Below are 26,247 nucleotides of genomic sequence, written 5' to 3' on the forward strand. Positions count from 1 at the left end.
CGGGTCATTTTTTAGTTTTAAGTAAATTCCTTTTCTTTCCACATAAGAATGGACACGTAGTCTTTGTACTTTGTTGTTTGTCCACCTTCAGGAAATACCGACAGCAACAGTACACAAGATTTTGCACTTGTCAAACCACGTTTATATCTCCAGAGATGATTAAGTATTTGGATTCTTTGATGATTGACGAAACATTCAAAACGATTTTAAATTATTCACAAAAATTTAAATAATATTTTATTTTTTATTACATTAAATCAAAATTTTAAAATAAAATATTATAATATTAATATATATATATATATATAAATATTACATGATGACATAATAATATAATATTATTTATTTTTTACGTTATTATTATATTATTGTTACGTGAGTGTAAAGTGGTAAGAAATATTTTAATTAATAATAATTAATTAAAATTATAAATATTTATTAAATAAAATAAAAAATTAAAATTTATTTTAAATTTTCTATAAATATTACATCATATTCGATATTTCTTTTTATTGAAATCATTTACTGTAAAAATGAACGAAGATAAAAACACGTTTACGTAATAAGTCATGCAGTTTTGACTACTATCTAGAATGCAATATTTATGTGATTTTTCAAACAAAGTATAAATGGTGTGGTGGAGGACTTCATGAAAGTCCAAGCAGTGTCAAAACGAACGACAACGTGCGCTTGCCGCGCGATGGAAATGGCGGCTGTATGCACGTGTCATGATCCTTACGGTTAAAATGATTTTCTTTCGTCGTCATCGAACGGTGAAGCACTCAAGCCATACTCACCACGAATAACATCTTTATTAAATTAATTTGCATTTGTTCTTGGTTTTTGTACCTTGTAAAAGATTTGGAAAATTTTCAGGTTTGGAACAACAGGAACCGGTGCAGCAAAGCAAAAGGCAGTGATTCTGGGTAGCAATTTATGGTCCAAGACTTCAACTTAATAGTAGTAAGCATTGGGCTTTCCTTCTTTAAGCTGGTTGTTTGATACTTTACAGATTCAAGTTGGGTTACACATTCACTTCCCAAAGTTGAATCAGCTTCTTTTTACTTTCTTTTTGCTGTTTGATTTCACTGAAAGCTGATTCTTTTGTTTCCCCTGTTCTTTTATCCGGGTAGAGCTGACTTATGTCCATCTGTTAGAGTTGACTTATTTCCTCTTTGAATCTTTGGTGTTTCTCTTTTCTGTTCTGCAAACTGTATTCAGATGATCACGAAATGACATCACCATCAGCTGCTTATCTGGAATGATGAATCAAGCAATTAATGATCTAAGCCAACTGAAATGTTTACCTCTTAATTTTTATTTTAATTTTTACCATTTTGAAGTTTCTATTGCAATAGATCAAGTGCATAGAGATAATGCTTGCAGTGTATCAATTTGCACAGCCACTGCCAAATTCTTCATTGGGAATTCTTGGTGGGAGGCTCAATCTCTGGGTTCCTTTGTATCTCCTCAAAGTTTTCCCCTTTCCCTCAGTCTTGGGTAGACTTGTCTAATATGAAACTTAAGACTTTCAATTTCCTCCTATCTAATCATTAATAATATTTTCTCTTTAGATTTTAATCGCTCTCTTTCTCTCTTCGCAAACTCTTCTTATTATATTCATGTTCCTTTAATCAAATTTCCGCCTCTATTAAATTTCACCCTTTTGATTTTCTTTCATTCTCTCCAGTTTCTTTCTTTCTTTTTTTTTTTTTTTCTTTTTTAGTGTTTATTTTGCATTTATGTTTGCATGCTGTTTAATATTGTTGTTGAATTAGTTTCTCTTTTGATGAATTAGACATTGTGAATGTAGTGTTTACAGTCTGTAAGGAGTTAAAGAAAAAAAAATTGATGTTGAGATTCGGATTGGTGGGCACCAAGAGTTTTGGATATTTAAGAGTGAGCTATAATTTGGTAGTGTTCTGTTGGATGAGTTTTGCTGGCGATAAAGTGTTTAAAATTATACGTTTGAAGTAAAACGAATGGATAGTTAACTAACTCAGTACATGTTCTTCCTTTAGCTCTCTCTATTAACTGGATAGTTATATCATTGACTATCAATTCATCAAAATCTTACCACCTGACTTCCTTTGTAAGTGTCGTTGAAGCTGTTCCCTCACATATTTACTTTAATTTATACTTAAATAAGCATGTTTTTGAGAAATGGGGAAGGATAAGGAAGCCAAAGGAAAAGGTAAACAAGCCGGAAGTGGAAGTGATGCGAGTGCTTCAAAGGGTAAAGGGAAAGCTGAGAAGGGAGATGGGCTTGGCACCTGCACTTGTGTTAAAGCTAGGCACATCTTATGTGAGAAGCAGGGGAAGATCAATGAAGCTTACAAGAAACTGGAAGATGGTTGGCTTAGCAATGGTGATAAGGTCCCACCAGCTGAATTTGCAAAGATAGCTCAAGAATATTCAGAATGCCCATCGGGGAAGAAGGGTGGAGATTCAGGATGGTTTCCGCGGGGTAACATGGCTGGCCCATTTCAGGAAGTTGCCTTCAGCACAGCTGTTGGAGCTACTAGTGCACCCTTCAAATCAACAAATGGATACCATATCATCTTGTGCGAAGGAAGGAAGAATTGATGGAAGCAAGCGAAGATATGGTCGGGCGGTGGAGATGGGTTTTATGTTATATATACAGACATGAAATATGTTAAAGTTTGTCTCGTTAACTGATGAAACTTCGGATTTGCAACTTGATAATGCTTCTTCTGGTGGAATAGTTTGCCTAAAATTATCTTGGAATATATGATGCCAATTTATTTACCTCTTTTCAAAAAAAAAACAAGATTTTAATTGATTTCAAACCCAATTAAGTTGAGTGGAATGTTTTCCTTATCATTCATATTATGAGTTATTCACATCTATGTAGTTAAGATTATTATATTATTCAATTGTCCAGATCAACTTGGGATCCTTCAATCCGCAAAGCAAACACTTGGCATCCGGGACATGGAGGAAACTACATCAGAAGTTACGAGTCCCTGTTTAACCTCACAGATGGCATATGGTCCAATGTATGACCAATTAAACAATGCTTTAGCATGGAACTCTCGGCAGCATACAAACGTGGGAATTGTGCATTCTCAAGCAAACCAATTCCAATTGGTTCAAGGGGAACCATCTGAAGCTTCAGAACAACCAAGAGCAAGACGTTGCAGACCTAAACTGAATGAGGATCAGAGAAGGGAAAACAAAAGACAGTGTGATATCAAGTATCGGCTAAACCAGAAGGTCGTGAAACATAAATGTCTATCTTCCTCAATTTTATTTACTCATTTTCCTGGTAAAGTTGTTTGTATATGAGGTTATGCTATCTCCAAATGAAAACATGAGGGAACTTATATGATTATGACATATCAAGGCTCTATTGCCCTGATGAAGCTGATACTGCATGTATTTGGCTATGCATGTCTGTATCTTTCCTTTGATGTTGGTTTTCTCTTGGGCAGACAAAAGTAAACGAACTGACTGCTGAGAACAAACGCTTGCTAGAGAAAAATGAGCAGTTTAGTGCTGAGAATAGACACTTAAAAGAGGAAAATGGAAGGTTGTCTGTTAAGAGCAGACACTTAGAAGAGCATCTCAGAAAACTGAAATCCAAAGGAAAACTTCCAACCGAAGATACACAGAGACAAGACAGTTATATTTCCCAACCAGCCAGCCAGCTTGATCATCAAATTGTTCATGTCCAGGTAGCAAGTATTGGCTTATAAAGTAGAATAATACACAAACTTGCTTCTAGTCAGTTTTATTATTCCAGGAACTCATTTCTTTAGTTCTCTTTGGTTAATTGTCTAATATCTTTGGCGAACTTATAACAATGGTCAATATCAATATTTCCCCCGTAAAATTAGTTACGACCATTCTTGTCAAAAGTGGCATATTATATATATTGTCATAGGTTTCAGACCAGAAAGAAATATATTGTCATAGGTTGGCAGATATCTTCCTTCTTATTGCTGCTAATGCAAAGAAAATATTGTTAACTTGGGAACATAGAAATTATCATGATAAGTTTTCTTTTCCTTCTCCAATGCACTTATTTAGATTCCTATCTATTGCTTAATTCCTCTATCTCGAAGAATCACTTTGGAGTAATATTTGATGTTTAATTTATTAGAGAAATTGGGTCTACTGTTATGCAATAACTAAGACCTATCAGCATCAATTACTTGTTTCTCACATCCTTTCTCGTGACTTGCAGGACCACCATGGAGTGGGCTTTAATTATGAAGAAGCTGTATACACGGTAGGATTAAGGTTACAAATCATTATTATCATATTTGGTGTGAGACATTTACAAAATTTACCACTAATCTCTCACATATCTATCTCTTAACTTGCAGGACCACCACAGGATGGACTCTGATATTGAAGGAGCTGTTGACGGGGTATGCTAATAGTTTCAAGTTCCTTGACTACATCCAATTTTAGACATGTTGAAAAATTACCATAGGAGGAACCTTAAAAGTTTAGAAATCTTTCATGACTTTTCTAATTAAAAGTCTCTTTGGCCCTAAAATTTAAAAACTTTCTTTTTTCTTTAGAAGGTTTAGGATCATCACCTGACAGAAATGAACTTATTTGTAATTTGGGATATCTGAAAATTACATATCATTCAATAAGTACTAGTACTTAGTGATCTAAGATAGATTGATATATATATATATATATATATATCATACCTTCAATATCTTTGACATCTCAAACTAAATGCACTTTTTCTTTAAATTTACAATTCCAGAAACATGATATGTTTTCCAACTTCTTGTTTCAGGTTGATGGTTTGGAAATAAATGACTTGTTCTTACTTGAGAATGAGGTGAACCAAAATGGAAGAGTTGCTATCCATGAGTGTGGTCCAGAAAATCAAGATAGTTATCTAAGTGTTATGTGCCCTGCTGATACGGCTATGAGGAAATTCCTTACGAAACTTGATGAAGACGTTTTGAGTAATGTACACCTCTCAGACTTCACAGGCTTAGAGGGGGAGCAGAGAATAGTTGGGAGATACAGTTTTCCATTGTCTCTGATTCCTACTGTTGAGAGAATCAATGATGCATGTGGTGATGTTTCTGCAGCAAGTCTAATCAATCCCGATGTTGCTGAGACAATCTACATTCTGTTCTGTGCTACAATCAAAGAGATGGAGGATCTACAGCTTGAGCAAGTTACCGAGAACAAAATGATTAAGTGGAGAGATACAATCAAGGATGCTCTACGCATTAATTTCAGTGCTGGATTTGCAATGGAACATTTGAAGAAAATTGCCTGTGCTTACTTTGGTCTACCAGGAATCACACTACTCTACAACATGGATGCAAGAATCTCAAAATTAGAGGCTGAGTTGAATCACTGGAAGAAGAAACGTGATGAGATAAATGAAGGGTCCAAGTTGTGTATAGCTGCTGCAGGAGAGTTCGCTGGAGTGCCTGTCAGCACAGGTCTATTTCCTCAGTCTTCTTGCAACTGATTTATGCATATTTGACATCTTTATGCCTTTCTTACACTTACCACTTATGAAACAGATATACCATCTCACCTAATATCTTGTATAAACAACCATTACTAGGGCCAAAACCACCACTAATTACCATCATTGCATAGTTTGTACCATATCATAATTCTTGTATTCTTCTCAATAGCTATGAGTCTTAGGGTTTGGCTCAAAATTGAGACATTAATATTGAATTCATTGTTTTATTTAATAGTGGATTTGTTGTTAGTTTGTTCTATCGTTTTCCTTTGCTTTATATTGGAATCTTGTTTTAGAAAACTATGTGATGACTTACTCATATGACTTCAATTAGTAAAAACCTACCGTACAACACATCGATGCATAGAATATTTTGTATTTTATCAATAAGTGTACGTTTATTTTATTTAAAAAATTTAAATTCGAATTTATCTTGTTAAAAATTACCATGCACATTGATTACTGAAATTAACTTTTACACTTTCACATTCTTATTTTTCACTTTTTTTAGAAGAACAAAAAAAAAATGTATGCACTAGTTTTAAATAACAAAATTGATCTTTTGTAAAAATATTTATTCACATATTTATGAAGTTAGAAAATTAGGAGCGCAAATGATTGTATTTTCAGAACCAAATTAAACTAGCCAGTTTGGTCAGGGACTGAGAAAAAAAATGGAAAAAATTGAAAAATGGATTTGAACATAATATTTGGTTCAATTTCCATAGTTAGTTGAATAATATTAATTTAAAAATAAATTTGAACATATATTTGGTCATATTCCATGACCAGTTGATTAGAGGTTATGTAAAAAAAATGGATAAAATTGATTAGTGTTTGAGTAAAAGCTCTCTACAAACTACAAGTGGCAGAGTGAGGCATGCTGATTACTCTATTATATAGAGTTATCTTATGCATCTTTGAAACTTAAAATTGAGTTAAGTTCTCTAGTTTTAAGTAATCTATAGTTAATTTTATACTTAGTAGTAGTAATTTAATTTATATCATGGCATTTATCATTTATACAATTTCAATGAATTTCTTGTTAAAATCTCTCATTTCAGCCTCTAATTAATTGATTTTCTAATATTGAAGGATGTGAAAGAACTTAGAACTTAAACAACAAAGGATGGTGCAAGTAGCTTAAGAAAGGCCTCCAAACATGCTGCAATGTTTTGAGCATAACTCGGTTAAAGAGATCCAATTGACACAATTCTTGGACTTACAGAAAGTTAAGAGAAAGAGTTACAACTTTGATGTTTAAAACTTTACCCAATTTGAAAGGAATCGTGGTCAAAAATGCAGAGGAAGTTGACTGACTGACTACAGTCAGTGTTGACAAAAGCTTGGGCGCCCAGGCGCCGAATGCACTGTCTAGCATGTTAAAACAAGCCACAAAACAGACCTTAGACGTCCAGGCGCCGACATGTAATTCTGCACATTTTTTGCCATTCAGTTTTACATTAAATGGCCATCAAAAGGGGTATAAATACATTATACATTAATTGAAATTAACAACAAAGCAAACAATGCAAATGCATGCAAAGTAAACAAATCAACCACAAAGCTTAATAACTAAAAGAGTCCAAGGCCATACCAAATCTTGGGCTAAGATTTACCCAAGGTCACGGATCTACGCACTTTCTCTTCAACCAAGCTTGAGGCCTAAAGCCTGCTCGAGGAGTATCACGGACTTGGCCTGGTTATGTGCCGGCTTAGCCTATTTTGCATCTTCAAAGCACACCGTTTGGTGCAACGAAGGAAGATTTCCTTTAGCAAGGACTGATGTCGTTTCTTTTTATCTCTTCCTCAATTGGAACCTTATTTTCTCTTTTAGAATTTTTACTCTCTTAGCCGCCATTCCTCCTTTCTTCTTCAGCTCCCATTTGACCTTGTCCTTTCCCCTCTCTTCATTTCCACCTTTCATATTCTTTCTTTATCCGACGACACTCTCCTTTCTCTCTAAATCCAAACCCTAACCCCAAAACCTTCAGCCTCCTCTCTCTCTCACAACTGATCAGTAGCCTCCAAGCTCCTCGCTACCTCCTTAAATCGAAAATAAACCCCTAAATCTCTCTGATCTAAAAAGCAAAAACTAAAACCTGAACCTACTGCCGCTTCCCCATTTCTCTGTTTTTATTGCTTTTCCGTGGCTTTTTTTGTGTTTAGTTTTTTTTATTGTAGCTTGGTGTTTGGTTGGTAGAATAAAAGCTAGGTTTTTGTTTTTTGTTCTAGGGATTTGTTAGGGTTTTTTTGGTTGAAAGGAATGGCTGCTAGGCTTTTAGGTAGTGAAATTTTTATCTAAATCCTCTCTAGGGTTTCTGTGAAATCTGACCTCCTCCTTTTCTTTGAAAATACTTTTCTTTATATAGAGCCTGAAAATATCCTCTTAGGCAACCGATCAGTCGTTGATCCTAAGATGATTTTGCCTTTGCCAGGTGCATTAAATCTCACCTGGCAGAGCTTTTGCATTATACGATTTCTGGTTTCTACTAGTTGCCCATTTTTCATTCTGCTATTTGTATTCTCTGAAAGGTTCTTTAACTAATCCTGCCTTACTCATCATTTTGTCTGCTTTAGTCCTGTTTAATCCGATTTTCTTCTAATTGTCTTTCTTGGACTTGTTTCTGGGCCATAGACCCAAGGATTAAGACCCCTTTTAAAATCGGTTAAGCGTGGACTTAGATTATGAAATAATTAAAGTAAAATAAGATAAAAACAAACAAATGCAATAAAAAATAAAAGTGTATATAAATTAAAATTGTGTCTATAATTGCACCTTTTTGTGCATCTTTGAGAATTAGGGATTATGCAAAGATGTAGATACTGTACAGACTTAATTGACAATATGACAATTTTCACATTAGACATCGTATTCACGTGCTTTCATGCTTTCAAATTCATTAATAATTAAATTCATGTCAATAGTTATAGCAATCTATTTCTTAATGTAAAGGATAAGTGAACTAACAAGAAAATTATTTTACGTAATTTGGTTTTTGTTAAAAATGCATATTCTGTAATTGTTATAGACATTGAAAGAATTAATATAGGTCGAACCAAATGATCTAGGGATTTCAAATTTTGTGTGAAATATAAAAGATAAGTGAATTAGTAAGAAAATCATTTTCTATCTTATTATGCAACTTCGTCTTTGTTGAAAATGCACGATCTGTAGTTGCTATAAAAACTAGAAAAGTTAATATAAGTCAAATCAAAAAATCTTGGGATTTCAAAATTTGTATGAGTGAAAAGGGTTTAGTATACTTATTTGGTTTAGAAAAAAAATTATTTAATTGATTCACGAAAAAAAAATAGAAGGGGAAAACTAAAGAAAACAAGAAAAAAATGAACGGTTTAAAAAACTCAAAAAAAAAAAGAAAGGAAGGGTTAAAAAAAACTAAAGAGTTCTATCAAGAAAAAAAAAAGGAAAAAAAGAAAAAGAAAAGAAAAATAATTTCAAAATTTGGATTTCTACTAAGAAAAAAAAACGAAAAAAAGAAAAAAAAAGGAAAAAGAAAAGAAAAGGAAAATAATTTCAATACCACTGCTCAAAATCAAATCATTTGATTTGTTTAAAAATGGCAAAGCTTTATATTTTAAATTTTATACACATAAAATAAAAAAATTAAAAACTAAGGGTTGGCACCACTCCTGCCACCCCTCTTCCTCTTGCAAGAATTAGATTTAAGATTTAATGAAAATGTGGTGGAGTTGCACACTCTTGGCACATCTTTGGAACTTCAAAATAATTCTGAATTGTTTGATGTTGAAAGTATTTACAACTTTACAAGTAAATATTACCATGATGACTTTACTAAGTATAATAAAATGCATCTAAGTTATCAATTGGTTCTATTCAAGCGTGACATTCTTTATATCAGGTTTTGAAAAATATATCTACACTTTTTAAACTATGTTATATGTTGAAAAAGAAAGGATATCAAAAATTTACTTCTTTGTTGATAGATTGATCTAGTTTGTCTTGACTTTTTCAATTTTCACTATAACACTAGAGCATGCATTTTTGGTATGAAACTTGTTAAGTATCAGACTCGTAATAGAATGTCCGATGATTTTTTTAAAAATTTATTGATCATTCTCATTGAAAAGATATCATTCGAGGTTTTGATATTGATTAAATGATAGATGCTTTTAACTCTATGAAAAACCGTTGAACTTAATTAAATATGCGCAATCTTAACATACAATAGTTATTAAAAAATGTTTTTATTAAGACTCGTAATAGAATGTCCGATGATTTTTTTAAAAATTTATTGATCATTCTCATTGAAAAGATATCATTCGAGGTTTTGATATTGATTAAATGATAGATGCTTTTAACTCTATGAAAAACCGTTGAACTTAATTAAATATGCGCAATCTTAACATACAATAGTTATTAAAAAATGTTTTTATTTCGTACCTAACACATAATCAGAGTTATTTGTATAATTTTCACTTGAATTTTTTCCTTCTAAACTATTTTATATTTTTATCAAATATTAAACTTTGACCCTAAAGATTTCCAAAATTAGAGACAAACTTGACAAGTTGTACGCAGATTCTGCAGAGGAGTTTAGTTGCAACCCTATTAACAAAGGTCTATTTCCATAGTTTTCTTACATGTTAATGTTTTTTCTAACAATACATTGCTTGTTTCAATTCATGTTTGGCTACTGAAATCCACTTCATACATAAAATACTACCCTTGTTTTGTGAAATAGGATCAAGCCCTGCTTGATACTATGGTTTTTCTGGGATTGGGGAGCACAGACCAGCCCAAGCAAAGCCAATGGTAGGAAACAAAAGCATCAAACCCAGTACATAATTTTAAACCAACAAACTCCTATACAACTTTTAAACATAAACTCATCTGTCCAAAATCATAAAATTCTCCACATTCAAAACTCACACAAAACAATACTAGAACTCTATGTGCAAGCACAATTAAGCAAGGGCAGCATCTTACTTTGTCTTTGCTCCAACTTCAAAATTGGAAAAACACATGGTCATACAAGATCTGCTACTATTCTCCAGGAATGAAAAAGCTTTCCTTTTGTCTTCTTCATTTTCAAGTTCGACATTAGAGCAACATAACAGGAAACAACTCCTCTTCTTGTTTTTCCTTTGATTCTTTCCCGATACCATGCAGTCGACGGTGGGATCAGGCCTCCGGCGCACCTGAACTACTTCACCTTCTCGAGGGGGCACGGTGACACAGTCTTTGATCTTTGTACTTTCAGTAGTGTAACCCATGATTTTGCCTAAAAGAATTCTTTCAGTTTGCTACAAATTGGCAGAATGCATAGAGGTTAAATAGAGGGAAAGTCAAAGGCTGAGAGCATCTCTTTGTAGATGCTAATCTTAAACAATCTTTAATTCTTCCAGCAAAGGGCAAATTAAATAAATAAAAATTCATGGACTCCCTTGTTCTGACTTTCACAGCAAAAGGACACTGATTATGATAAGAAAACATTTGTTGAACTAACACTAGCTGCTTACGTAACACTTAAATTGATTCAATGTTTAATTTAAATTTATTTCTAATTTTTGGTAATGGTAAGTTTTATCTCAAGAATGCTCGGCAAACCCTAAAGAAACCCTTGCTCTTTGAATAATTCATAGCATGATTGAGTTCTCCATGTTTCTCATAAATAAATTGGAGTCATGTTGCCTCAATTATTTTTCTTTTGGCTTAAACCTCAACCCTAATCTTATTTGTCATGCTTAATACATCCTTTCACAATTTAATATCTATTTTGTTTCTTTGTTTATAACTAAAATGGGGTCATAACATTTCAAGTGAATTCTTAAAAAAAATAAATAAAAGATTTCCAATTATTAATTAATTCTCTTATGTCATTCAAGTTCAAGCCCCTTGTTTACATCATTGCATAGTGAAAATAAATCATGAAAATACCAACACAAAATATTTCACAAATTATATTTACAAATATGTGAGTCAATTTATTAGATTTATTACAATCAAGTCACACTTTATCCAAAACCTACAATCAATTAAGCCAGTAAACAATTTTTCTTCACACACAAATACACATTAATTTATTTATTTTACACCATACATAAAAGCAATCAATTCTTGTTTGATCAGTACATTAATTTGAAAGCTTAACAGACCAATATCACCAAGCTAAACCGCATCACTTGGCTACGTTCTCATGCCCATCACCGACTTGGAAATTGGAACAACACATCACCATGGCAAGCCTGCTTCTCTCACTCTTCAAACTTTCCATGGCTTTCTCCAGTTCCTCCTCGTTCTCAAACTGGATGCTGGAGCAACACATGAACAAACTCCTCTTCTTCTTGGCCGCGTTCATTTTCTTCCCTTTAGGGTATGGAACATCGACAACTGCGGCGGCCGCGGGAAGCATCTTGATGTTGGTTTCGGAAGGGTTGTCGACGGTGGAAACGGCAGCGTACCCGGTGATGGTCTCGGTATAACTACCCATAGCTTGCTTTGAATTTTGTTTTCAGAGTGCAAACTACTGGAAAAACTACAAGCACTATATAGAGGCAAGGTCAATGTAGTATTCTTTAAGTTGCGTGCATGCTAAGCATTTGACGAAAAATTAGAAGGCAGGAAAGAGAACAGACAAAGCCTTGTAGTCAATACACGAATGATACAAGGATTCGATGATTTTTATTGGTTTGTTCAAGGTTTATTCTATGGGCTTGGGATTATCATACAGGAATACATAGATATGGAATTTTATGAGGAAGTGGAACATTGGGTTACACAGGCCTCTTGTATTCTAAAAACAATAGAACAAGACTATAAACAAGAGAATTAAACGAAGATTAGGCACATTAGGGTATTATAATTATAATTATAAAATGAAGCTAGCTGAATCACTAGAGGCTGCTTCTTCGACATATTATGGGCGATTATAGTTTCTGGGAAATTTTCATATTTGAACATTTGACTTAATAACATTAGCACACACCATATATTTAAAGAGTTAAATTTAATTTTTTTATTTTTTAAATAAAAGAAAAAAATAATGAAAATTATGTGTGTGAGAGAGAGATTTAATAATCAAGTTTTTATCATTTTTTAATAAGAATTTAAAAATAATTTTAGAAATGATTAGTTATGGTTCACTAATCACAACTAATACGAAATAGAAAAAAATATATAGATATTTATTTACCATGCTTGAACGTAACTAAAAAATATCCCCATTTAGTGTAATTTTTTATTGTTATCTAATCATTTTTTTATTTTTAACCTTAAAATATATTTAATTTTTTATTTATTGTACTAAAACAACAAAGATGACGTCAGATTATATTCAAGAAGCTTTGTACTGACAATCTTTAATCTTTTATCATATGACAGACATTAAATTAAGCTAATTACCTGAGATAAAATAAAGTTCCACTAATTAGACTGATTAATTATCTGAATTTGTCCTGAATTAACTTAGATCAACTTAACTTGAACTATTGGGTTGAGTAGTCTTTTGCTAAGAACACTGTTACATTTTATTATTAATTAATTCTAAATTAAATATACATCTTAAAAACTAATATAAATTACATAAACTAATAGAATAGTTTGGTTGACAAGAAAACACAAAAAAAGAATAGAGTAGCTTGCGGCTTGGGTGATTTAGATTGTTGATGTAAGATGTGGTCGTTGAAAAGTTATTTTAATTATAGCAATTAATGACAACATCAATGACTAATTGTGATAATTAATTTTATTGTTTTAATTCTCAAGTCAAATAAATTTATATTTTTTTATTAATTCAATTAAGTTTCTGTATTTTTATTTTGTGTCACATATACCCTTATGACTAATAGTTAAAAAGCTACTTTAATTATAGTAATTAACGATAATATCAATGACTAATTGTGATAATTAATCTTATTGTATTAATTATTACGTTAAATAGATTTTAATAATTAAAGATCAAAATTTCATTGAATCAAATAGATTTTTGTGACTAATTATTGATAACTGTCATTAGTTAAAATACTCTTTATTATTTTATACTCATATAGTATTGATATAAAAAATAAAAAATATTATATAATTATATTATTATATCCCATTAACATGACATATACGATCTCTTATGATACATCAACATACCACATGAGTACTATATGAGATAAAACATTAAAAAGGGAATTTTTAACTAATCACAATTACTTAATAGTTAATTATAAAAATTTATTTGATTAAAATTAAAAGTAAAAGTTTTTAAATAATTTATGTTTAAAAAATATTATGTTTTTTTTTTTTGTTAAAATCAAAATGATAGCAAAATGACTCAAATCTTAAAATGGTTTAAGAGAAAAGGGAGAGAAAAGAAAAGGAACAAAAAGTTTTCTGCATTCTAACAGAGAAAAGCAATCCTCAACGTCTGGTTATTATTTAACTCCATTTCTCTCCCTCCGGAACTGTACCCTGACTTAAACTCATTTCTTCATTAAGAGCCAAGCCCATTTTAAAAAAAAAAAAAAATCCTGTAACATTGCTCATCATCTGCAATGACACCTCAGATGTCATACTTCCACTTGTAAGTTCCACTCTCTGTCTGGTACAGTTCACTTATGTAAACAAAATGGACAAAATTTTATTGCATTTCCTGTTGTTTGAGGTTTAATTGAGCATTTGAAAAAGCTTGTCTTTTCATTTCTGGGTTTATTTTCTTTGTGGGTCTTGAATGTTATCGAGTTTTTTTGAGTAACAGTTTCAAAATTTGCACACCTTATGAATACCTTGGCTAGCTGGAAAAGATAATGCTTTGATGATTACAATGACAGATATAGTCTTTAATTGCCAACAAAAAGGAAATTTGTTTTACAGTCTTGCATTGAATGGACAAAAACTCTGAATTCTGGTAGTCTATTTGCTAGACTATGTGTATTGGAATGCTCTCACATGTATTTTAAAGTCAAGTTATATTGAGTTCCATGAAGCTGGGAAATCTTCTGCAATGGTTAAAGAATAAACAGGTATGGTTTTGTGATTAATATTTGAACTAATTTTGTTGATTGTGATTAATTGGTTTAGTCATATATATCATGATCTATAGCATTGGCATGGCAGGAAGGTATGGTAAAATTTGCCAGTAACTTCAGTTTTAATGTGCACTCTGACAAACTTTAGAAATTCAAAGTATTAGTATCACAATTGGGTAAATCTTTTGTCATGTGGACCACAATGCATTTCCCATGACTCTTGTTACATAGTCAATTCATGGATAAATCTTGTTTCATTGTGTTGTCAAGTGCTTGTAACATTCATGTGATTCTTGTGAAGCTCTATTAACACAGAAAAGCAATGACTTTTCTTCTTGCCCAGTCAACAAAGCATTGATCTTTGCTATGCAATTAGTTCTTAAAAATGAAAATCAAACTCTCATTAACTAATAGGTTTTTGCATTCAAAGGAATGATTTTACATGCTTAAAATGTTGCTTTCAGCATCAGGATTTTTCCAAAGTATAACCAGCTTTTTGACCCTTCAGGAGATTGTCTGTTCAACATCCACCTTGCAGTCATGTTCCAGACACCCTTTTGTGGCCTCTTTCTCCTGTGGCGGATTACATGCGTTGCCAACCAAACATGTTGCAGTCAAATCACCATGAATTTGTTGTGAAAAAAGTACTTTCACCAGTTTCCTTTAGAAGTTCCTTGAGCCTTCAACCTGTTAGAAGCTTGCAAACTTCCATGGATGCAGGGAAAACATTCATGTTCTGCAAAACACTACGGTCAAAAGATAGTATAAAGTCAATACAGATGCAAAATTTGAGTGAGAAGGCTCAGGTATATGGTCATTATAGCTCTCACGTATGCTCTAATGATGAAAATCGCAAGGAAGAGCAAAGGAGGAGGAAGATAGGTCTGGCAAACAAAGGGAGGGTGCCATGGAACAAAGGCCGGAGACATAGTGCAGGTAACTCCATTCTAAACTTTAAATTAATCACCTTGGTTTCAATCTTTATGCAATTGGTAAATCCCAAAGGTTTAAATTCTGGAACACACAGAGACACGTTTACGAATCAAGCAAAGAACAATAGAAGCCTTGAAAGATCCCAAGGTGAAGTCATATGAGACTGAAGCAGTTTTGAGATGTTTTTATTTTGCACATGGATATTCTTGAAATAGTGGGTAAGCACTCATGATATGTTACTAAAAGAATAAGAGTTGATCTCATTACAGCTGCACCATCATATGCTATATAGATAGGCATCAATTTTAATGGAATTATAGGAGTAATCATTTTTACTAGTGAACTAGTTTTTCAGTCGGCAGCAAAAGTATGTGACATTTTGTTTTCCTATATTTTATCTCTATTATTGCTACTTTTTTATTTATTTTTCTGATAATCATTGAAAATTCATCCATCCTTTCATTTCCAGGTTAGGAAGAAGATGTCTGAACATCCCCGTACTCATAGGTAATTTTGCTAGACAAATTTTCATTTTGTGAGTCTGCAGAAACTTTTGCAGTGGATCTGTCATTAACCATCAAACCTAGAGTTTATTTCAGGTTTTGAATTTTATAGATGTTTCATAATACATTCAACACAAAAGCTTAAGTAAATAGGTTGAGACCAACCTATCATTATGTCTCTTATAACTTCCCCCAAGTACAGGCCAGGTAGCCCTTAAATGTGTTATAATTAAAATTGGCCTGAGAACTAGTACTTACATGTGTTAAAATTAACTAATACCCTGACAGCCAAGCATAGTTGGCTGCATATCCTACTCACATGCTGGACCTAGTGTTCCAAAAATTTAAAGCTAGCCTTCAGTCTAAAAGTTTTTAATTAAAGATTCGCCATTCAATAAGGTAACATTACAGGCTAACAATATGAGCGGACATTTATTTCAAAGTCCTATCAAAATGCAACTACACATCTTTTAGATGGTCTCTAATGGTCTCTGCAGTGCATATATTGCTGTTGCAGTTTGCATTACTTTTTAAGCATCTTACAAGGGTAATGTGGTTTCTATCTCAACACAAATGAACAAATCATGTGATTGATGTGCATGTTTGCATTATCAAGATAGAAAGTTGCCAAGTAAGCAACAAAAGTTTGTAACATATTAATCTCAGTCATCCTTGGGTGCAGATGCATCCTTTCATTACTATATATGTAATCTTAGTCATTTTTGCTTACTATGCACCTTGGAATGAGCTTTTCCAACTTTTAGCATGAATTGGTGTGTCATTAAAACAAAGCTAATAAGTTACAGTAAATCTCACCTCCAAAGATCATGGAAATATGACAATCTTGCAGCAAGCAAAGCAAGGCAAGAATTGGGTCTTCATTGAGACATGTTTGGGGCAAACGTTTGAAATGGAAATGGTTGGGCGAGAGATTTTTTCTATCATGGTTGGAAAGCATAGCAGAAGCTGCTAGGAAAGGAGGGACTGACCAACCCGAGCTAGACTGGGATAGCTATGACAGGATAAAACAAGAAATAGCCCTTGAACAGCTCCAGTGGGCTACAGAGAAGGCCAAGGGAAAGGAGATGGCCAAGGTAAGAGCAGCAACAGCACAAGCTGAAAAGATGGCAAGGATTGCTCAAAAGAGAAAAGAGCAGGAAGAGAAATTAAAAGCAAGAGAACTGAAGAGAAAGGCACGAGGAAAATCAAAGAAAGATGGGGAGGTTGCAGATAACCAAGGTTTGAAACTTAAGCAGAGATTAACAATGGTAAGAAACCTCAGAAAGACATAAATTTAGACCCTCCAACCTGCAGCAATAGTCTACTAGTAATTATTTGGATAGGCTGATGACTCTACCATTTTAGACTGATCATAAAACCTTAAGGATGTTTTAAAAAAGTAACAAGTTATTCTGTAGTGTGACAGAGAATGAATAAAGCAGAGAAAATGAAAAATGGATAACTCAAATCATAACTATAACAATGGGCAAAAGGAATTTTTTTCCTAGGCCAGTTTCCAATGTTCTCTTCCCAAAGTTTCTCTTTGAAAGAAAACTCTTCCATGATATTTTGATTGTCTTGTGGCAAACACAAGTTGAATGGACATTTATCTTGGATTGTTTCCTATCTGAAGTTCATTACAGGGAACAATCAGCTCCATAAAAGTCCTCTTATTCCCCTTTACAAACCTATTGGGTAAAATTGCCTGAATATGTGCTTGTATTTTTGCAGATTGTCACTGCAATCTACTGTATTAGGGAAAAGTAGCTTGTGAAGGGCTTGTGCTGACAGAACTATTATTAGTGGTTTCTGTTTATAATAAGCCTTTTGTTTCGATGGTTCCCTAAATTATTTTCTCTATGGTAATATCTTTTATCCTTAGATCCGCAAAAAGAAATCCATACATAGTCAAGTCAGTATTCAAGGAGACATAGCACATATCCCAGCTTTGGAGATATTGAATATAGAGCTTATTAAGAAAGAGAAAATGCAAAATGAAGTTTCACTTGCAGAGCAGATCAAAGCAGCCAAAAGTAGAAGAGAAAAATCAGTTTCCACAAAGCTTATGGCAGTCTCATCCTCCAATCTCTCATATAGTGCGAGACTAGAAAAGTAAGCTCCAAATACATTTGTTTCTGTACACAAATCAATGCAAGGTGCATCAGGCAAAAGGTGATTTATCCTTTTTCAACTCTCTATTACTTGCTTTCACTGATATTGTTTATTTCAATGGTTCCATTATCACTTTTACTTTATAGCAAGAGAAAATAAATTTTGGACCCATTCCACTCGGTCACGTCTAATCCATGAAGCAAATTTTAATTGAAGTGAGCATTGACTTGCTTTGTTCTTGCCCTGCTTCCTGCTCTTTCTTTATCCATATTTTTCCAGTTATGTTCATTATTCTACTTTCCTGCTATTGCAACAGGGTAGCTTAGTGAATGCTTTTAGCTTGGAGGAGCTATTGCCTTTTCATCTGAGTATTATGTTCAGGCTCAAGCAGGAGGCGATGCCATGTTAAATTTTTTATTTTGGATGTTTTGAGAAATAGAGTTAAAGTGTTTTGCTTCCCCATGATTCTGGTAAAACTAGTATGTATATGTCACAACACAAGATGGAGCCTCTCTAGGTATTCTTTAATGCTCTATTATTCTTTAACTCTTGTGAACTATTGCATCGTTTTCTGGTAATGCTTGTGTCAACTGGCTTTCATGGAAGATTTAATGATGTCCTCTACATGGTTGTTACAAATTCTTTTAATTATTTGTTTTCCTGTTATCACAAACAGAGTAGCTGACAAAGAAATTCCATCATCATATCCTTTTTAGTCAGAAAAAATGTGACCATTTCTGCATTGTAGAAGAAATATTTAAAATAGGTGGGATTCAAGGCAAAATATATGTCCACGTTTAGGCAAATGTATGTCTCGGCAAGCTCCGCTAAGGTGATAGAAGATTTAAGCCCACAGACAAAAAATAACTCCCTGGATTTTATTCAAATTAGATCTTTTGATATCTCTAGATTTTATTCAAATTAGATCTTTTAATACCTATTAAGAACTCTTATGCCTCTATAAACTGAATGCTTTTACTGATCCATCTCAAACAAATTTCACATTTCCGTTACTGATCCATCTCAAACAGAATTCACATTTCCAATATCAGATATTTCCATTATTGATCCATTTCAAACAAATTTCACATTTCCAATGTCAGAACTGAAGACGAGATTTCCACAACATTTGTTTCAGAAAAGGAAGATACAGTTACATTTGTTTCAGAAAAGAAAAAGTAATATTAGTCTATCCGGTATAACTGCTTGGAACTAACCAGAGAGCAGGAATAAAACAACTTCAACCAAAAAAGGTCGAATGCAATCAATAACCTGGGCAAAATCAGTTCATAACACAGTATCACCTTTGGCACCATCAATATCATCATCATGCAAGACATCCAACCAGATTTCACACCATAAGATGTGAACAAAGAAATATTCATAAACTTACTCAATGTATTCAACAGCATTTTAGTAACCATAAATCCCAGACATATTCCCATTATCTACAGCCTAAAATAGTCTATGATAAACAAACATTTTAAGACTGGTAGTTCCCACCAGGCATGTTTCCTCCGCCCATGTTTGGAGGTGGTGCATAGTTATTCTGGTACTGAGGCATGTTTCCTCCACCCATGTTTGGAGGTGGAGCATAGTTATTCTGGTAATGAGCAGGCGTGTTACTGGACCACCCTTGATTTGATGGCTGCTGCATCCCTCCTCCCATGTTTGGTGGAGGCATCCCTCCTCCTCCCATGTTGTTTGGTGGTGGCATCCCTCCTCCTCCCATGTTGTTCGGTGGTGGCATCCCTCCTCCCATGTTGTTCGGTGGTGGCATCCCTCCTCCTCCCATGTTGTTTGGTGGTGGCATCCCTCCTCCTCCCATGTTGTTTGGTGGTGGCATCCCTCCTCCTCCCATGTTGTTTGGTGGCATCCTTCCTCCTGAATTAGGAGCATTCTGCATGGCAGGAGACATCTCCCTGTTCTGATAGGGCTGCTGCATATTCTCCCTTCTTCTCTCATAGTTTCTTGATCTATCATAATTGCGAGGTCTATCATTACGCCGGTTCCTTTCATTTGCTCTAGCATTGTTCCTTACCCATTCCTCATGATACTTCGGATCATATGGAACTGCTTGCCCATTGATGAAAGGTTCTCCTGAAAATTGATAATTTATTAGAAGTGCTAATAAATATTGATTTATTAAAGCAGTAGGAAACACCAGTTATCATTTATTTCAATTTGTTCCAAAAATTATGGACTCCACTCAGTATTCACAATAACTAGATATTGTTAATTAACAAGTTTTCAGATATTTGCAAGTCACAGTTAAACTCGTCAAAAATTAAAAGGGATATAAACAAGATTCAAATGGTATTAAAAAAATGCATATCTACCTCCATAATCCTTATTCTTCACATCCAAGTAGGAATCAGGAAGAACCCACCGAACTCCTTCAAGTTCTGCATGGAAAATAAACTTTATGAGAACATCCATAAAAAACATTAAAAGTGACAAGAAAATTTGAGAACTTAAGAGGACATGCACCTTTGATCTTGTATGAGAGCTCTTCAGACACAAGAGCTCCAAATGCATAGTAGTGCCTGGTAGAAACTGAATATATCTTCATTCTTGCTTCCTCCTCACTGTATACAAGATATACATAAACAAATCATAACAAAGTAATGTATGTATTTCCAATTCCAAATATCATTCTGCTAGGGATGAATAGAAAACAAATATCTGTAGAAAATCATTGCTAAAAATACTGAAATCCCAACGTTGAGATGATATAAGTTTAAATCATCATACTTCTAAAATGGCCCTTTTGCAGCAATTAATAATCTAACAGGCTGCAGTTCATACATAACAGAGCTAAGAGCCCTTGTAAAATAAGCATCATATATTAAAAGAAAGCACCACAACTACACTAAAGCCTAATGTTTTCTCAATGCAGTTTATAAGTTTAACAACCGAATGAAAATTTGCAAAACATTACCGTTCTCACTCAAAAGAAAACATAACTAAGACCAATACTCAAGCATTAAACCCCAACCACCATTTACAAAGTACAAGCTTTGCCACTGAATTGGATAGTAATCCAGCTGCCTATAGTCTCACACTCACAGGACAGTCATTTTCCCACAAAATGGATATTATAAGACATAACACTGAAACTATATTCATACTGCATGAGTAAATAAAGATAAATAAAAAATTAAAATCATTCATTTTCTTATTAAAAATATTTTAATTATTCAATTAAGAACAATTAAATTACCCACTTCAAAAATAAAATAATGGAATAAAAAACCAAAACAACCAACTATAAATCAACAAAAATAACCAAAAGAAGAAAAAAAATACCTGCCCACAATTTTAGCTAGGGTTTTGATATAACTATCAATAATGTCATCCCTCGTAGCATCCTCTTTGGGCGGCTCCATCACCACGAGCCAATGCTCAAAATCACAGCCGTCGAGTAAGATCGTCTCTTTCGGGGGCCGGTTAGAGTAGTTAGGGTTTGGGTCGTTGAGGGAGGACCTGGCGGCGCGTGTGGCGAACGATTTGACGGCGGGGGAAAGGGAGTCACGACAAAGGAGAGGGGAGCAAAGTGGGGCACGCAGGCGACGGAGGAAGGAGAGGGAAGGGGGTGGAGATGGGGTGATTAAGGTTTTGGGGGAGACAGCGACGGCGGAGGAAAAGGAAGAGAAAGGGCGGGAGTAAGGGAAGGGAAGGGAAGTCAGGGTTTTGGGTTTTGAGAGGAGAGAGCGATAGAGGGATTGGGTTGCCATTGTTGTACTTCGTTTTGAGGAGTCTGATGAGAGTGCGAGGAAGAGACTGGAAAAGGCAATTGAGGGTTTTGGTAGGGTTTTATAGAAGGTGGAGAAAGGGGTATTCTGACCTAACGAAAATTGGTCCGAGATATTTTAGTTAACAGATAAGGACACAAAATAAAATAAACTTTACTTTTTCTTTTTCTTTAATAAAATTTGGTTGATTTTTATTAAATATCTAATTAATTACAAGTATTAAAAAATATAAAATGACTATAATATTTTCTATAAGTGAGAATCATTATAGTTTAGATTAGAGTAGATAGATTTTAATAAAATTTTATTAAATAAGTAGCTCACAATTGTTTTTTCAAATATTGTTTTGATATTTGCATATCCTACTCGCACAAGAGGAGAAGCTTTCTATCAGCATATTTATTATCTAAATCACAAAAAAAAGGGTAGCATGCAGCAAAAATAATAAAATCGAAAGTAGGAGAAACAACCAATACGAAGTGTTATGTGTCTACATTTTCAACCTTAAAAATATTTTATTTTACTTAATTATACAACATCTTCATTATAGTAGCTCTTTCACCCATACGAGATAGATCCACTTTAATTCGAATCTAACTCGATGCTAATATCTCTCATAGGAGTGGAGGATAGATTTACCTTAATCTAAATCTATTTTGACATTGATATCTCTTTGAGTCTATCTCAACTTTAGTATCTCTCATGAGAGTGGAGGAGAGATCCGCTTTAGTCCAGGTCTACATCGACGTTGGTATCTCTCTAAGTTTACGTCAATGTTGGTATTTCTCATGGGAGTGGAGGAGATGCCCACGTTAGTCCGAGTCTACATCAACGCTAGTATCTCTTGTGGGAGGTCCACGTCAATGAAGAGTTGGGCTCGAGCTCACATTTTAAATTCAAAAAATAATACTTATTAGTAGGTGAAGAAATACTTCTATTTAAAAGCCCAAAATCTCTCCCATTTTTTATAAATGTGGGATCTATGACACTGGGTATCAACTTATGATAATTAAAAAAGTAAATTTTAATAAAATTTTATTAAATATCTAATTATTATATAGTAATTTCATTAATTTTCTAATTCAGATATATTGTAACTGATAAATTTTGGTTGGTTTTTATTAAATATCTAATTGATTAGAACTGTTAATAAAACTTTGAATAAATATTTGGAAAATTAGTTTGTGAATTAATTCTTGTTAATGTTAATTATGTTGATATTTTTAAAAAATGTGACACGAAATACTTTTTCAGCTTTTACATCACTAATTATGGCTTTCAAAGACAAATTTTAAAAGAAAAAAAAAACCCAAAAAATATTAATTAATGGAAACCATTGTTAGAAAGTAAAAGTGAAAATAGTTTTAAAAAGTTCCACAATGCTTGCCTTCTCTTTCCCTTTGCTATAGTTCTTCTAATTCCAAAAATTATTTTAAGTAGAGAAATAGGTGATTAATTGATACGTATTATCGATGTATTATAAACAATCAAAATTCTATCTCCTCTCTTCTTTATCTTCTTTGTAGTTTTTGGCTCACACCTTAATAAAAACTTTGGCCACACTGAATTATGCAATTTTGGTATGAACAATTTCATACAGCCTTGCAAGTTTGGGCCTTTTGAGCCACTTTGCCATTTAAAATTATCCCAAACATAGTATAAAACTACAGTTTGGAACCAAAACATTCAATAATCTATATCTTTCAAGTCAAAGAAAACTATAATGATGGCTTGGTTTGATAAACATGGCTGGATCAAAGTTGCCTTATTACTTTCATAGTTCAAATACAAAGGATTGGGATCAAATTGATTGATTAAGCTCAAATTTGATTACCAAATAGGGAATAGTTCTGTCGTTTCATTACATGCCATAATCAATTATTTTAGCTTTCTCCCACCAACCTTATTTGAGCTGTCAAAGTAGGGGAAGATTGGGTGAGGCCACCAATATTTAACCCTTGGCAGTCAATATATTAGCTCACCAGAAAAACCTTCATTAGCCAAAGACTGAGCATTGAATTTTTGTTTCATTTCTTTGCTTTCTTTTGCCTTTTTGTGTCTTGCTTTGGGTTTCTTGTGAAGAATTCCATTTATCAGAACCCCACCAAAACTCTTCTTTCAAAGAAGGAAAAAGCCTAGTCAAGCCAGCCCAATGCCCCAAATTGGCTAAATCCACATGCATGCAAACTTAACTATTCATTTTCTTTTGCTTGTGCAAAGGATACCCAATTTGGTGTGTTAGTTCATCTCCTTGTATTTTTTCTTTCTTCACATAAGCTTACGCATCCCCAGTTTTCCCTCTCAACTTTCACCTTCCTTTCTCTCAATGGAACTGCCTGTGAAGTCACCGGATGCCGGTGGCCGGAAAGCTCCATACAGATTGGAAACTAAAAATTTGTCTTACAAGTTGAGCAGCAAATTTGAAGAGTTTAGATGGGTTTTTGGTGGCTCGATTAATCCAGATAGAGGTCCCAAGTTCATTTTGAAGGGTGTGAATTGTGAAGCTAGGCCTGGAGAGATTTCCGCGATAGCTGGACCAAGTGGAGCAGGAAAAACTACATTGCTGGAGATTCTTGCAGGAAGGATACCACCCTGTAAAGTGTCATCAGGGGAAGTGCTTGTCAATGACAGGCCTGTTGATAATAAACTGTTTCGAAGAGTTTCAGGATATGTTACCCAAGATGATGCTCTATTTCCATTGCTTACAGTTGAAGAAACACTCATGTATAGTGCACTTTTGAGGCTACCAGGCGGAAGAAAGGAAGTTAGTTCTAGAGTGAAAGGGCTATTGAAGGAGCTTGGTTTGGAGCATGTGGCGGGTTCCAGGATTGGTGAGGGATCAAACAGTGGCATATCTGGTGGAGAAAGGCGCAGAGTATCGATTGGAGTTGATTTGGTTCATGATCCTGCTGTTATCTTGATCGATGAACCAACTTCAGGATTGGATTCAGCTTCGGCCCTTCATGTAGTGACACTGCTAAAATCAATGGCAGTTAATCAAGGTAAGACTATTGTTTTAACCATTCACCAACCTGGTTTTCGGATCCTCCAGCTGGTTGATCGCATTGTTTTGCTATCAAATGGAGTTGTTGTTCATAATGGAACGTTGAATCTTCTTGAAGAAAGGCTAATGTTCGCTGATCATCGTATCCCTCGTCGTGTCAATGTTCTTGAATTCGCCATCGATGTTATAGAAAGTTTGGCCGTGCCAAATTCAGAATCTCTAAGTAACATAAACGGTGATGATTGTAGAATGATGAGCCCCTGCATGAATCTTGAAAGAAAGCTTCTCTTCTACCCCAATTCTCGGTTGGAGGAGGTTTTGATACTAGGACAAAGATTTTGCAGCAACATATTCAGAACCAAGCAACTCTTTGCTACAAGAGTTATACAAGCCTTGGTAGCTGGATTTGTACTCGGAACCATATATTTCAATGTTGGAAATGATAAAGGAAGGATTGCTTTACAAACTCAAACAGGTTTTTTTGCCTTCACACTGACCTTCTTGCTATCTTCAACAACAGAAGGCCTGCCAATTTTCTTGCAAGAGAGAAGAATTTTAATGAGAGAGACTTCAAGAGGAGCTTATAGAGTTTCCTCCTATGTCTTAGCCAACACAATTGTTTTTCTTCCTTTTCTTCTGATGGTCGGCATCCTCTTCACCTCACCAGTTTACTGGCTAGTTGGTTTGAGAAGGGACACCATTTATGCGTTTCTTTACTTCTCCCTGGTGGTTTGGATGGTTCTTTTGATGTCCAATTCTTTTGTGGCATGTTTCAGTGCTCTTGTGCCAAACTTCATCATGGGGAACTCAGTGATTGCAGGTCTAATGGGATCTTTCTTTCTCTTTTCAGGGTATTTCATAGCCAAAGATAAAATACCAAGTTACTGGATTTTCATGCATTATTTGAGTTTGTTTAAGTACCCATTTGAGTGCTTTCTGATAAATGAATTTGGAGGAAAACAAGGCCAAAGGAGGTGCATAGAATTTGAGTATGGAGAATGTAGTTTATTGGGAAGTGGGTTCCTAAGACAGCAAGACCTGAAAGATTCACAGAAATGGAGCAATTTAGCTGTGATGTTGGGCTTCATAATTGGGTATAGAGTGCTCTGCTTATTTATTTTGTGGTATAGATGTTACAGAGCAATAAAGTAGACAATCTTTCCTTTTCTTTTCTTTTTCAAATTATTATTATTATTATTATCATTTTTTATTACTGATAGTGATTGATATATAAACTGATGCTTAAATTAATGCAAAATCTATATGCATATTTTGTTTAAATTCATTCAGAAAAGGAATTCTAGCAGATAGTTACATCAAAATATATGTAAACTCGCCATCAAATTCAATGTTCCAGGGATGTTAGATGAACACATGAATCCTAAGGTTTTTTTTCTTGCTGTTCCCACTAAATTTCTAGCCATTCTGCAAAATTAATAATCCATTTACAGTTACCCT

General features: G+C 33.9%; 4 protein-coding genes across 9 annotated transcripts; 3 read left to right on the forward strand and 1 right to left on the reverse strand.

The window, feature by feature from the left end:
- Positions 1-810: 810 nt before the first annotated feature.
- On the forward strand, positions 811-5,739 carry LOC18594148 (uncharacterized). 3 transcript variants are annotated; one of them, XM_007021622.3, is made up of 6 exons: positions 811-963; positions 2,906-3,237; positions 3,456-3,701; positions 4,211-4,255; positions 4,353-4,397; positions 4,784-5,739. In XM_007021622.3, the coding sequence occupies exons 2-6, from the start codon at positions 2,956-2,958 to the stop codon at positions 5,477-5,479; spliced, it is 1,314 nt and encodes a 437-aa protein (XP_007021684.1). In that variant the 5' UTR covers positions 811-963; positions 2,906-2,955; the 3' UTR covers positions 5,480-5,739. The 3 variants fall into 3 exon arrangements, with proteins under 3 accessions (XP_007021684.1, XP_007021683.1, XP_088664210.1); XM_007021621.3 differs by having other exon boundaries at positions 3,456-3,698; XM_088808084.1 differs by lacking the exons at positions 2,906-3,237; positions 3,456-3,701; positions 4,211-4,255; positions 4,353-4,397; positions 4,784-5,739 and adding an exon at positions 2,150-2,698 and having other exon boundaries at positions 864-963.
- Positions 5,740-13,848: 8,109 nt separating this feature from the next.
- On the forward strand, positions 13,849-18,580 carry LOC18594150 (histone-lysine N-methyltransferase, H3 lysine-79 specific-like protein). Of its 4 annotated transcripts, none has more exons than XR_001928863.2 (7): positions 13,849-14,037; positions 14,991-15,418; positions 15,510-15,562; positions 15,885-15,922; positions 16,769-17,186; positions 17,801-18,245; positions 18,347-18,580. XR_001928863.2 is itself a non-coding variant. In XM_018125076.2 (6 exons), the coding sequence occupies exons 1-6, from the start codon at positions 14,009-14,011 to the stop codon at positions 18,032-18,034; spliced, it is 1,200 nt and encodes a 399-aa protein (XP_017980565.2). In that variant the 5' UTR covers positions 13,849-14,008; the 3' UTR covers positions 18,035-18,580. The 4 variants fall into 4 exon arrangements, 2 of the variants coding, with proteins under 2 accessions (XP_017980565.2, XP_017980566.2); XR_001928862.2 differs by having other exon boundaries at positions 17,801-18,090; XM_018125076.2 differs by having other exon boundaries at positions 17,801-18,580.
- Positions 18,581-19,394: 814 nt separating this feature from the next.
- LOC18594151 (multiple organellar RNA editing factor 8, chloroplastic/mitochondrial-like) lies at positions 19,395-21,870 on the reverse strand. The gene is made up of 4 exons (XM_007021625.3): positions 21,340-21,870; positions 20,521-20,618; positions 20,370-20,435; positions 19,395-20,130 (listed from the first exon to the last, which is right to left on the reverse strand). The coding sequence occupies exons 1-4, from the start codon at positions 21,765-21,767 to the stop codon at positions 19,514-19,516; spliced, it is 1,209 nt and encodes a 402-aa protein (XP_007021687.3). The 5' UTR covers positions 21,768-21,870; the 3' UTR covers positions 19,395-19,513.
- Positions 21,871-24,009: 2,139 nt separating this feature from the next.
- Positions 24,010-26,099, forward strand: ABCG10 (ABC-2 type transporter family protein). Its single transcript, XM_018124265.2, has one exon. It carries the CDS (start codon positions 24,112-24,114, stop codon positions 25,939-25,941), a length of 1,830 nt encoding a protein of 609 aa, XP_017979754.2. The 5' UTR covers positions 24,010-24,111; the 3' UTR covers positions 25,942-26,099.
- Positions 26,100-26,247: the final 148 nt, after the last annotated feature.

The sequence above is a fragment of the Theobroma cacao genome, chromosome 7 (genome assembly GCF_053813885.1).
Source record: "Theobroma cacao isolate CCN51 chromosome 7, ASM5381388v1, whole genome shotgun sequence".
Lineage (NCBI taxonomy): Eukaryota > Viridiplantae > Streptophyta > Magnoliopsida > Malvales > Malvaceae > Theobroma > Theobroma cacao.

What these genes read in the sequence shown, in the direction of transcription:
- LOC18594148 (XM_007021622.3), top strand. Translation starts at nt 2,956, where the DNA reads ATGGAGGAAACTACATCAGAAGTTACGAGTCCCTGTTTAACCTCACAG. An exon ending in ATGAAGAAGCTGTATACACG is followed by an intron (nt 4,256 to 4,352) that starts GTAGGATTAAGG and finishes CTTAACTTGCAG; the next exon opens with GACCACCACAGGATGGACTC. An exon ending in TTGAAGGAGCTGTTGACGGG is followed by an intron (nt 4,398 to 4,783) that starts GTATGCTAATAG and finishes TTCTTGTTTCAG; the next exon opens with GTTGATGGTTTGGAAATAAA.
- LOC18594150 (XM_018125076.2), top strand. Translation starts at nt 14,009, where the DNA reads ATGACACCTCAGATGTCATACTTCCACTT. An exon ending in AGGCCGGAGACATAGTGCAG is followed by an intron (nt 15,419 to 15,509) that starts GTAACTCCATTC and finishes TGGAACACACAG; the next exon opens with AGACACGTTTACGAATCAAG. An exon ending in GAACATCCCCGTACTCATAG is followed by an intron (nt 15,923 to 16,768) that starts GTAATTTTGCTA and finishes ACAATCTTGCAG; the next exon opens with CAAGCAAAGCAAGGCAAGAA.
- LOC18594151 (XM_007021625.3), bottom strand. Translation starts at nt 21,767, where the DNA reads ATGGCAACCCAATCCCTCTATCGCTCTCTCCTCTCAAAACCCAAAACC. An exon ending in CTAGCTAAAATTGTGGGCAG is followed by an intron (nt 20,619 to 21,339) that starts GTATTTTTTTTC and finishes TCTTGTATACAG; the next exon opens with TGAGGAGGAAGCAAGAATGA. An exon ending in GAAGAATAAGGATTATGGAG is followed by an intron (nt 20,131 to 20,369) that starts GTAGATATGCAT and finishes ATCAATTTTCAG; the next exon opens with GAGAACCTTTCATCAATGGG.
- ABCG10 (XM_018124265.2), top strand. Translation starts at nt 24,112, where the DNA reads ATGGAACTGCCTGTGAAGTCACCGGATGCCGGTGGCCGGAAAGCTCCA.